The following is a 12,953-nucleotide window of genomic DNA, read 5'->3' on the forward strand; positions in this document are numbered from 1 at the left end:
CCCCTGATCCCTTTAACCACAAGGGCCACATCTAACTCCCTCTTAAATATAGCCAATGGACTGGCCTCAACTATCTTCTGCGGCAGAGAATTCCACAGATTCACCACTCTCTGTGTAAAAAATGATTTTCTCATCTCGGTCCTAAAATACTTCCCTCTTAACCTTAAACTGTGACCCCTAGTTCTGGACTTCCCCAACATCGGGAATAATCTTCCTGCATCTAGCCTGTCCAACCCCTTAAGAATTTTGTAAGTTTCTATAAGATCCCCCCTCAATCTTCTAAATTCTAGCAAGTACAAGCAAAGTCTATCCAGTCTTTCTTCATATGAAAGTCCTGCCATCCCAGGAATCAGTCTGGTGAACCTTCTCTGTACTCCCTCTATGGCAAGAATGTCTTTCCTCAGATTAGGAGACCAAAACTGTACGCAATACTCCAGGTGTGGTCTCACCAAGACCCTGTACAACTGCAGTAGAACCTCCCTGCTCGTATACTCAAATCCTTCTGCTATGAATGCTGACATACCATTTGCTTTCTTCATTGCCTGCTGCACCTGCATGCCTACTTTCAATGACTGGTGTAACATGACACCCAGGTCTCGTTGCATCTCCCCCTTTCCTAATCGGCCACCATTCAGATAATAGTCTACTTTCCTGTTTTTGCCACCAAAGTGGATAACCTCACATTTATCCACATTATACTGCACCTGCCATGCATTTACCCACTCACCCAACCTATCCAAGTCACCTTGCAGCCTCCTAGCATCCTCCTCACAGCTAACACTGCCCCCCAGCTTCGTGTTATCCGCAAACTTGGAGATGTTGCATTCAATTCCCTCATCCAGATCATTAATATATATTGTAAATAGCTGGGGCTCCAGCACTGAGCCTTGCGGTACCCCACTAGTAACTGCCTGCCATTCTGAAAAGGACCCGTTTACTCCTACTCTTTGCTTCCTGTCTGCCAGCCAGTTCTCTATCCACTTCAATACTGAACCCCCAATACCGTGTGCTTTAAGTTTGCATACTAATCTCTTATGTGGAACCTTGTCGAAAGCCTTCTGAGAGTACAGATATAACACATCCACTGGTTCTCCCTTATCCACTCTACTAGTTACATCCTCAAAAAATTCTATAAGATCCGTCAGACATGATTTACCTTTTATAAATCCATGCTGACTTTGTCCAATGAATTCACCACTTTCCAAATGTGCTGCTATCCCATCTTTAATAACTGACTCCAGAATTATCCCCACCACCGATGTTAGACTAACTAGTCTGTAATTCCCTGTTTTCTCTCTCCCTCCCTTTTTAAAAAGTGGGGTTACATTAGCTACCCTCCAGTCCTCAGGAACTACTCCAGAATCTAAAGAGTTTTGAAAAATTATCACTAATGCATCCACTATTTCTGCGGCTACTTCCTTAAGTACTCTGGGATGCAACTTATCTGGCCTTTAATCCATTCAATTTACCTAACACCACTTCCCGGCTAACCTGGATTTTACTCAGTTCCTCCATCTCATTTAACCCCCAGTCCCTTGCTATTTCCAGCAGATTATTTATGTCTTCTTTAGTGAAGACAGAAGCAAAGTAGTTATTCAATTGGTCTGCCATGTCCTTGTTCCCCATGATCAATTCGCCTGTTTCTGACTGCAAGGGGCCTACATTTGTTTTAACTAATCTTTTCCTCTTCACATATCTATAAAAACTTTTGCAGTCAGTTTTTATGTTCCCTGCCAGTTTTCTTTCATAATCTATTTTCCCTTTCCTAATTAAGCCTTTTGTCCTCCTCTGCTGAACTGAATTTCTCCCAGTCCTCTGGTAGGCTGCTATTTCTGGCTAATTTGTACACTTCATCTTTTGTTTTGATACTATCCCTGATTTCCCTTGTTATCCACGGATGCACTACCTTCCCTGATTTATTATTTTGCCAAACTGGGATGAACAATTGTTGTAGTTCATCCATGCAGTTTTTAAATGCCTTCCATTGCATATCCACCGTCAACAATTAAAGAATCAATTTTAGAATTAATTGCCAGTCTATCTTGGCCAATTCACGTCTCATACCCTCAAAGTCACCTTTCTTTAAGTTCAGGACTCTTGTTTCTGAATTAACAATGTCACTCTCCATCCTAATGAAGAACTCAACCATATTATGGTCACTCTTGCCCAAGGGGCCATGCACAACAAGACTGCTAACTAACCCTTCCTCATTACTCAATACCCAGTCTAGAATAGCCTGCTCTCTCGTTGATTCCTCTACATGTTGGTTTAGGAAACTATCCCGCATACATTCCAAGAAATCCTCTTCCTCAGCACCCCTGCCAATTTGATTCACCCAATCTATATGTACATTGAAGTCACCCATTATAACTGTTTTATCTTTGTTGCACGCATTTCTAATTTCCTGTTTGATGCCATCCCCAACTCCACTACTACTGTTAGGTGGCCTACACACAACTCCCACTAGCGTTTTCTGCCCCTTAATGTTTCGCAGCTCTACCCAAATCGATTCCACATCCTCCAAGCTAATGTCCTTCCTTTCTATTGCGTTAATCTCCTCTCTAACCAGCAGCACTACCCCGCCTCCTTTTCCTTTCTGTCTATCCCTCCTGAATATTGAATATCCCTGGATGTTCAGCTCCCAGCCTTGGTCACCCTGGAGCCATGTCTCCGTGATCCCAACTATATCATATTCATCTTAATTATTTCATTTGTGAATCAAGCATTAATGCTATTGTTTGGACATGTGAGACACTTTTAGCTGTACTGGGAATTCAATACAAAGCTGGAGAGAATTTTCAAAAAAATAGTCCCATTGCTAAATTTGAATGAGTTATTGAATGAGTTATTGATATAGGAAGAATGTGAGAACTGCCTCATGTTGAACTCAATCAAACAAATAGAAAGTTAATTATTATTTCTTCCCTGTAAATTATATTTCCAGGTAAGTAGATCCATTGATATTTTCATTGTCAGGCTAGCTAACTATCTCTAGTTATTGATCAGAAGGACAAATGAATTTACTAATTCAAACCAACCGCTTATATTTAAGCTACAGAAGTAGACAATGTGTTGACCATGGTTTTATTTTACAGACATGGAAGAGCGGCAAGGCAATCAAATACCAAACCAAGATCAGGTAATTGAGTTTTGTTTGAAGGTATAATTACTATAAAGTGACTAATTAATATTATAATTTTTCAATACTTGTTGAAACTTCTTTGTCTTGCTTGTTTAGATCTCCTTCAACTAGGCTTACTTCTACCATTACCTTCAATGGGCACCAGAGCTTGCTCGAAAAGAACAGGAAATTCCATAAGCTCAGGGTGGCAGTGTCATAGTCTACCAGATGTAGTGCTGCGAAGACTTAAGGATCATGGTAGTTATGTGAAATTAGCCAAGGAGAACTAATGAGGGGAAAATATATAAATACAAGATAACTGGCGGTCAGGTTTGCGCAGCGGTAGAGTTTCTGCCTTACAGCGAATGCAGTGCTGGAGACCCGGGTTCGATCCCAACTATGGGTGCTGTCTGTATGGAGTTTGTACGTTCTCCCCGTGACCTGCATGGGTTTTCTCCGAGAACTTCGGTTTTCTCTCACACTCCAAAGACGTACAGGATTGTAGGTTAATTGGCTTGGTGAATGTAAAAATTGTCCCTAGTTGGGTGTAGGATAGTGTTATTGTGTGGGGATCGCTGGTCAGCGCGTACCCGATGGGCCGAAGGGCCTGTTTCTGCTATTTCTAAACTAAACTAAAACATTAGAAGGCATTTAATATTTATTAGAACCATACAAATAATGTATTCAGATAGAAATGATTTATGAACTTGTTTGAGTTTGCTGAGGAGGTGACAAAGGTGGTCAATGAGGGTACAGCAGTGGATGTTGTCTACATTGATTTAGTAAGACATTCGAAAAGTCCATCATGTTAGGTAGGTTGATCCAGGAGATTAAAGATGCATGGGATCCACATTGACTTTGTCGTTTGGATTTAGAACCGGCTTACTGGTAGAAGACAGAGAGTTATAGTGAAAGGATTTTATTCAGGCTGCTAGATCTGCGCTGGGATATATATGTAAGTGCCTTGGATGTATACGTAGATAGGTTGGTCAGCACATTTGCAATTTGGAACTGCGGAGAATGAGGAAGGCTGTCAAAATATACAGTGGGCTATAGAGTAGCAATGGCAGATGGAGTTTAATCTGAACAAGTGTGAGGTATCGCAGTTTGGGAGGTCAAAAGTAAGGGGAAAGTGTACAGTTAATGGTATGGCTTCTTAATAGCGTTTCAGAGGAATGTCCAGAGGGATTTTATGGTCCAAGCTTACAGGTCCCAGAAAGTGGCAAATAGATAGAATGGTAAATAAGGCATACAGTGCCCTCCATAATGTTTGGGACAAACACCCATCATTTATTTATTTGCCTCTGCATTCCACAGTTTGAGATTTGTAGAAAATCACATGTGGTTAAAAAATCACATGTGGTCAGATTTTATTAAAGGCCATTTTTCTACATTTTGGTTTCACCATGTACAGCTGTATAGATAGTCTCCCCATTTCAGCATCTCGCGGGGGGACAGCATCTCTCGGGGGGGGCGGCGTCAGCTCGCAGTACAGACGCAGCAGGCAGAGCCATTGTGACATCAGCCTCTCGGTTTCATTTTCAAAGACATTTCAGATTTGTGAACGTTTTTATTAGTAACTGAAGAAATATAGCATCAATATGTTCAACTAAGCCGATTTTTGACTGCAGTTGGTAAATCTCTACCGGACTATGTAAAAAAATGTCCGTTAGTGCGTCGCTAACATTTTTTCTGTTAGCATGCGCACGCACACACACACACACACACGCACACACACACACACACACACACACACACACACACACACTGCTGAAGCACGCTGGATGACGTCACAATGCCTCTGCTCCTCGCGACAAGCTACGCAGAATTTTCAATGCGCAGCCCCACTACAACATGGCGGCGGCAGTCATTATTACAGCGGGGGCGCTGACAAGCGCAGTGCAAAAGTGGCTGTGGCGACCGTCACAGGGGACAACCTCCTCTCCGTCTCACCCGCCCGATCGTCTCTCAAGCTGGTGGGTGGGCTTACCCTCACGAAAGCCACCCTCTGCCGGCCCTCCGCTGCTTTTCACCGTCCTCAGATCGCTCCGGGCCTCGCTCTGGTCCATGCTAGCCGCAGCCTAGCTCTGGCCCAGCGCCTGGTGGGGAGGATTCCTCTCTGCGACCTGGGTAGATGCTGCATCTACCCGCTCTCCCTCCCTCTGTACCCCCTTCCCGGGTCAGAGAAAAGAGAGAGAGAGAGGGGAGTGAGGGAGGGGGTCGGGGGGAGGGGGGGGCGGAGGGAGAGGGGTGGTGGATGGGAGGAAGAGAGGGAGGGGAATGGGCTCTCCCTCTCTGTCCCCCCTCTCTGCCCCCCCTCTCTGCCCCCTCTCCCTCTCGTAAGACCTATGGGTGAATGGTGGAGTATTGCGTTTGGGAAAAAGCCCTCCCCTGTGATGCGCCCCCTCCCCCCACCCCTCTATCTCTACCCCCCTCCCTATCCCTCTCTACCCCCCCCCCCCCCCCCTCTCTAGCTGCGCCTGCGCAGTTGGGGGTTATGCGTGAGTGGACAGGGCGGGGATGGGGTAAAAGGAGCGAATGAATAATGTTAATATATCAAGGGGGGGTTAGTGTGTGTGGGGGTGGTTAGTTTGTGTGTGTGTGTGTGATGCCGAAGGCCGCCATTCCCCCCCCCGAGCTGCGCGTTGAGGGGACATGATCCAACGGGTCCCCTTGGTCTCTAGTATATATATATATATATATATATATGGTTTAAATAGGCAGCAGCATTGAACACTAGATGGCACTTATTTTTTTCGATCTCATTTTCTAATTAGCTTAATTAATGTGCAACTTTTGGCACTGACAAGTTATGACCAGTTTCCATTAAATTTTATCTAAATCTGCAAAATTTCAGGTAAATCTCAAACATAGGTCACAAAATTTAAATTCTAGACACATTTTGCTCGGCCCACAGCCTAAGTTTTTCAAAGCTAAAAAATGGTCAGTTCTTGAGTGGGCAAGTCAATTCCCCGATCTGAACCCAATTGAGCATGCCTTTTATATGCTGAAGAGGAAACTGAAGGGTACTAACCCACAAAACAAGCACAAGCTTAAGATGGCTGCAATACAGGCCTGGCAGAGCATCACCAGAGAAGACTCCCAGCAACTGGTGATGTCCATGAATCGCAGACTTCAAGCAGTCATTGCATGCAAAGGATATGCAACAAACTACTAAACATAACCAATTTCATTTACATGACATTGCAATGTCCCAAACATTATGGTGCCTGAAATGTATAAACACAGCTGTAATTTCTACATGGTGAAACCAAAATGTATAAAAATTGGCCTTTATTAAAATCTGACAACGTGCACTTTAACCACATGTGATTTTTTCTACTACAAATCTCAAATTGCGGAGTACAGAGGCAAATAAATAAATGATGGGTCTTGGTCCAAAACTTTATGGAGGGCACTGTATGTTCAGGGCAATGAACGTAAGAGTTAGGTAGTCATGTTGCACTTTAAAGAACAAGTTTGGCAACATTTGAAGTCTTGTGTGCAATTCTGGTCACCCCATTACAGGAAGGATGTGGAGGCATTGGAGAGTGTGCAAAACAGGTTTACCAGAATGCTGCCTAGATTAGAATATATTAGCTATGAGAAGAGTTTGGACAAATGTGGATTGCTTTCTCTGGAGTGTCAGAGGCCAAGAAGAGACCTGATATAAGCATATACATTTATTGTGTGGCATGGAAATTTAAAGAAAATGTGTGGAACAAGTTTATTTACACCTAGAGTGGTGGTTGCCTGGAACGTGCTGTCTGGGATGGTGATGGGGCCAGATACACTAATGCCATATAGACAGGCATGTGCATATGCAGGGAATGGAGGGATATGGATCACATGTCATCAGAGGAAATTTATTTAATTTAACATTTGTGCAGCATGGACAATGTGGGCTGAAAGGGCAATTTCTGTGCTGGACTGTTCTATATTCAATTAGAGCTGCATCCCATACACTGCAATTTAAGTGTGTAGATTCTGGGCAAAACTTAGGAATGGATGAGAGATTGGCTTCAGGATGAAAAAGGATTGGTACTGGTTAGTAATGCTAGAACTCATTATTGGGACAACTAATGTTTCCCCAATTTGGAAACTCAATGCAAAGTGGTAACATTTTGCAAGCAATATCATAATAATATGGTACTGTGGAAAAAAGGAGGTAACTCAGAATTTAGTAACTTAATTGTTACTATGTGAATGGGATGTTCATTAGCTACATTAGTTTAATACAGTTATTGTAGGAAAATAAGAAAAATATAGCGGTGAACTTGATTGAAATAGTAAAGGATAAACGGTTCATGGGAGTCCCCATATAAACAATGCCTATGTTCAAACAATGTGCAGCAACACAGAATATATTTGGATATGTATGGAATTAAAATAGTTTACTCTGTAGTTAGTTTACTGAAGATAATTCAGAATCAGAATCAGATTTTCTAATTTCTAATAATGCTCCGCTGTAAAACATTTCAACAATGGAACGTATTAAAATATTATTTGTGATTAATTTCTAACATTTTTTAGTTGGCAGAAGGCCGCAGTCACAATCACAAACATGCACGTAACCTTCTAATGGACTGAATTATTTATTTTCAAATTTTCCGTAACAAGCAATCCACGATTAATAATAATTGGAAGATCATTCATAACTAATTGGCAAGAGTTTATTGTTTTAATGGAATGCTGTCCTATCACTATTTGAAACCTGTCTTCTTCAAAGTGTGAACTTTTTATATTAATTCATATGTCACTATCTAACAAAATCAGTTATTTTGAACTATTTTCATACATTTACTTATGTATACTACTCTGATAGTGTTCCATCGTAAAACCGTAAACTGTCTACTTGGAATTCCTCGTATCTGATTATGGCATTCTCATTGATAGCATCTGCAGGAATAGCAGTCTCTCAACGGAAAGTACGCCAAATTAGTGACCCAATTCAACAGATTCTCATCCAGTTGCACAAAATCGTATATATTACACAGGTATGCGGTTGATTCATTGTGTTATTTTATTACAACCATTACATTTAAATGCTTTTGGTTTTAATTTTGAACAAATGTTATTCAATCCATGAATTTATTTTCTAAAATGCTTTGCTTCCATGTATTGTGATTATTGATCATGTGGCAGTATCTTTCTGAAGATTATCTTTTCCCCCTTTATCTTCTCTCTACAGCTGCAAAGATTATTTACATTTTTATCTCATAAAAGTTCATAATGATTGTTAAGTGTCCAATATGTTAATTTGTTTGTCAGGGATGAAAAATATACCTTTCATGGACAGACAGTGGCCTGAAATTCTCCTACATTTGAAAAAAACATTTTCTAATAGCATTGTATGTGACATGCAAACCAATGTTGTGTAAGCCTGTGGGAAAACATTGTTCTGCACAGAATATGTACTGAAGGAAATTTATAGTAGTTCTGAAAGTGATGGTATTCTGGTACTTAAAGTTGTGGGGCTGATTTGACTGTGTGGTGTGAAGGGAAATTGGTTTAGGGTTCTCTGGCAACCAATGTGACACTGTACAAAGGGTGAAAGTGCAGATAATGTTGTAGATATCACCCATCCTTTCATCACCCAAAAAAGTGCTACCTGCAACATCAAGGGCATCACTGATAATCATGGTGATTTTAGATATTACTTGACCCGTTGGGCCCGTCCCCAAGGCAATATTCCACCACTCTCCCATCGCCCCCAACTGCGCAGGCGCGGCTGACGGGTTCCTGTTGTGATGCCAGAGATCACCGTTGTGACACGAGTCATAGCAACCCTCCCCCAACTGGGCCTCGCCATCGCTCTTCCTACCCCTATCCTCCTCCATTCCCCCTCATCTCCAGCACTCACTCCCCCTCCTCTTCACCCTCTCTCTCTTCTTTGCCCTCTCCTCCTCCCCTCCCTCACTCCCTCCCTCACTCCCTCCCTCACTCCCTCCCTCACTCCCCCCTGACCTCTGCCTCCCTCACCTCTGCCTCCCTCTCCTTGCCCTTACCTTCAGTCACTCCCTCCCTCCATAACCCCTCTCCCCTCCCTACCCCCCACCTCTCCCTCTGTTTCCCTGATCCCCCACTCCTCACCTCCCCCATCCCACTATCTCTCCTCACCTCCCCCACTTCCCTCCTCTCCCTCTATCCCCCATTTCCCCCTTCCTCTACCTCCGGCCCACCCTCCTCCCCCACCCTCTCTCCTCACCTCCGCATTTTCCACTCTCTCTACCCTCCTCTCCCTCTATTGCCCTGCTCCCTCACTGCTCACCTCCCTCACCTCCCTCCTATCCCACCCCCTATCCCACCCCCCACAATTAAAATTGTGAGTTGTCTTTAAAATAACCTAAACACAATGTTAGCAGTTACTGAAAATGGAAGAATTTGATTAAAATGGATTTTTTCTTTAATGAGATTCCGGATCCCATTGTGACGTCATTGTGATGTCGAACACGACTGATGGGCAGGGCATGTGGAAAAGTGGTTTGAAAAGAGGTTTAAAATGCCAATAACTTGCAAAATGCAACATCAATCCGAACTAAACTTGCCATAGCACGCCCCAGGACAATGGTGAGGTGGACGAAAAATTGTAGCGCTCTTACCTTCTTTGTTACAAATCTTTACTTTGAAAATTGGTGTGGTTTCCTTCATACAATTTTTCTGGAACCAAATATCTTCTGTTTCAACAGAACTCTTTATTGGAAACAAATAATCTGGCCCCTCAATTAAATTAATGACCATAAGACAGGAGCAGAAGTAGGCCATTTGGCCATCGAATTTGCTGGACTATTTGATCATGGTTGATCTATTTTTCCCTCTCAACCCCATTCTTCTGCCTTCTCTTCATAACCTTTCACCCTTAGTAATCAAGAACCTCTCAATCTCTGCTTTAAAAATATTTAATAACTTGGCCTCAAAGCATCTGTGGCAATGAATTTCACACTCTCTGGATAAGGAAATTCCTCCTCATCTACTATCCAAAGGTATACTAAACTAAGTGGGACCCATTGGGTCCCTGTCACACGAGAGGCCTGGTACCCCAACGCAATATTTCACCACTCACCCGATCCCCCAACGCAACCCGTTCCTCAACACAATATTCCACCACTCACCCACAACCCCCAACTGCGCAAGCGCGGCTCATTTCCCCTCATCCCCCAGCACTCCCTCCCCCTCCTCTTCACCCTCCCTCTTCTTCCCCTCTCCTCCTCCCCTCTCCAATTCCCTCACTCACCTCTCCCACCCTCTCATTTTCCCTACCCTCAGTAAGTAAGTACGTTTATTGGCCAAGTATTCACATACAAGGAATTTGCCATGGTGCTCTGCCCACAAGAAACAACATGACATACAGTGACAGTTACAAATGACTCCGAAAACACTAAACATTAATAATAATAAAACATTAATGATAAAGCACCATTGATCAAGCATGTGAACCAACAAAATACCAGATCAAAGGGAGGCTATAGATTATTGGCTGTTGAGTAGAGCAATTACTCGTGGATAAAAACAGTTTTTATGTCTGGCTGTGGCAGCTTTGACAGTCCGGAGTCGCCTTCCAGAGGGAAGTGATTCAAAGAGTTAGTGGCCAGGGTGAGAGGGGTCAGAGATGATCTTGCCCGTTTGCTTCTTGGCCCTTGCAGTGTACAATTCATCAACAGAGGGAAGGTTGCAGCCAATAACCTTCTCTGTTGATCGGACGATTCGCTGCAGCCTCCAGGTGTCGTGCTTGTTGGCTGAGCCAAACCAGACCATGATGGAGAAGGTGAGAACAGACTCTACGATGTCCGTGTAGAATTGGACCATCATTACCTGTGGCAGATTGTGCTTCCTCAGCTGCCGCAGGAAGTATATCCTCCGTTGTGCCTTTTTGACTGATGGTAGTCCCCCACTTAAGGTCCTCGGAGATGATGGTTCCCAGGAACTTAAAAGACTCCACAGATGTGACTGTGGTGTTGTTGATGGTGAGTGGGGTTAGGGGAGGGGGAGCTCTCCTAAAGTCTACAATCAATTCCACTGTCTTAAGAGCATTAAGCTCTAGGTTGTTGCGACGGCACCAGGACACCAGCTGAGACACTTCCTGTCTGTAGGCAGATTCCTCCCCATCCTGGATCAGTCCAATTAGGGTTGTGTCGTCCGCAAACTTGAGAAGCTTGACAGAGGTGTCTGTGGAGGTGCAGTCACTCCATCCCTCCATAACTCCTCTCCCATCCCTACCCCCATCCAATCACTCTATTGCCTCCCCCTATCCCCCCACTATCCCTCCTGACTTCCCCCACTGCCCTCTTCTCCCTCTATTCTCCCTCCTCACCTCCTCCCACTCCCACTTTCCTCCATCTCCCTTAATCCCACCACCCTCCATCCTCACGTCCCCAGGATCTTGAGGTTGCCGCTTCTCTCCCTCCTTGCTTGCCCAGAGCTGCAGCAGCCAGCCTCAAAGCCAGGCTGAGCGTCCAGGCCCTGGATCGTTGGTTTGGCCACTCACCGCCGCTGCAATCTCAATTCTGGAAAGGTCCCAACTGCACAGGCGCAGCTGAGGACCCGTTGGGTGCCCTTTGCGACGCCAGTAAAGATGTGCACGAAAACTCTCCCCCAACTGCGCATGCGCGGTTTTTTAAGTTTTTAAAATCTTAATAACTTTTAAATATACCATTGATCTCAACAAAACTTGTTGATTTTACATACCCTGGATAATGGTAAGTAAGGTGGGCCATGTTGGTGGGGTTTTGGAATGTCTCACACACACACGCACGCAAACAAACAAGATGAGAGTTTTAGTAATGTATATATACCAGATCAAGTGGGACCCGTTGGGTCCCTGTCACACGGGAGGCCTGGTCCCCCAATGCAACCCGTTCCCCAAAGCTTCAGTTGGGGGCCTGGTTCCCCCAACTGAAGCCATTCCCGAACGTACAATTCCAGCACCCCCCTACCTCCCTCAGCAGTGGACTTAAAAAAATCCAATTGCATTTCCACGGCTGCCGCAACAGTTCCAATTGCAATACCAATTCACCCTCCCCCTCCTGTTGATGCGCTTGCCATGATATTCCATAGAGGTGAAAAGTGCAGTGTTCCTGTCTTGCAACTTTGTATTGAAGTGTGTTGGAGGCTGGCAGTAAGGATTTTAAGAGTAAAAATCTTGTTAAAGTTGGCATTTTTAAAGCTTTAATGATCAATAACGTGAAATATAGCACCATAACTGGAAGCTGCTGGAAAAAAGACTTTCTGTGAGAAGCTGTTGTTACAGTTGGCAATGTTCCATTGTGATGTCAATGTTGCACTCGGCAACTTGAGAGCCCATTGTGATTGGTGCACTGACAGTGGCATTGTGACATTATCACTGGAACCTGCAGGAAAAGGCTCTCTGTGAGAAGTGGTTTTGGGCTTAAAATTGTTTTTATCTTGAATAACGAGAAATATAGGATGAAATATTAAGCTGAGTAGGATGTGGAGGGGAAAAATGCGAGTCAGAATATGTAAAAATTTGAGTGTCAGCACACAGTGTTTTTAGGAAGATACAAAACATACATACAACACACACACAAGATGACTTTTAGAGGTATAATATAGATAGATATTCTATCTATGTTATACCTGTAAAACTCCACAACAGCAACTACAGGGTTTACAGACATTTTCAGTTATGTTAGAGCAAACTTTTATTTAAAAACATGGCAAATGAATTATTGCCTATTAGAGTCATACAGCATGGAAGCAGGCCCTTCAATCCAACTTGCTCATGCCTACCAAGATACCCCATCTGCACTCATCCCACCTGACCATGTTTGGCCATATCCCTCTAACTTTTCCTTTCCATGTATCTGTCTAAATG

The 12,953-nt window shown here is 43.7% G+C and overlaps 1 protein-coding gene across 2 annotated transcripts in view; it reads left to right on the top strand.

The window, feature by feature from the left end:
- nek10 (NIMA-related kinase 10) overlaps positions 1–12,953 on the top strand; it is a 155,405-nt gene that overhangs the window by 122,216 nt on the left and 20,236 nt on the right. Inside the window, exons 31-32 of one of the 2 annotated variants that reach the window (XM_055660470.1) lie at positions 3,096–3,139; positions 3,239–3,576. In XM_055660470.1, the coding sequence (XP_055516445.1) occupies positions 3,096–3,139; positions 3,239–3,411 (217 nt within the window). In that variant the 3' untranslated portion in view covers positions 3,412–3,576. Of the gene's footprint in view, positions 1–3,095; positions 3,140–3,238; positions 3,577–8,017; positions 8,119–12,953 lie in introns of those variants that run through there. The other variant, XM_055660464.1, reaches the window with a different exon arrangement.

The sequence above is a fragment of the Leucoraja erinacea genome, chromosome 2 (genome assembly GCF_028641065.1).
Source record: "Leucoraja erinacea ecotype New England chromosome 2, Leri_hhj_1, whole genome shotgun sequence".
NCBI lineage: Eukaryota > Metazoa > Chordata > Chondrichthyes > Rajiformes > Rajidae > Leucoraja > Leucoraja erinaceus.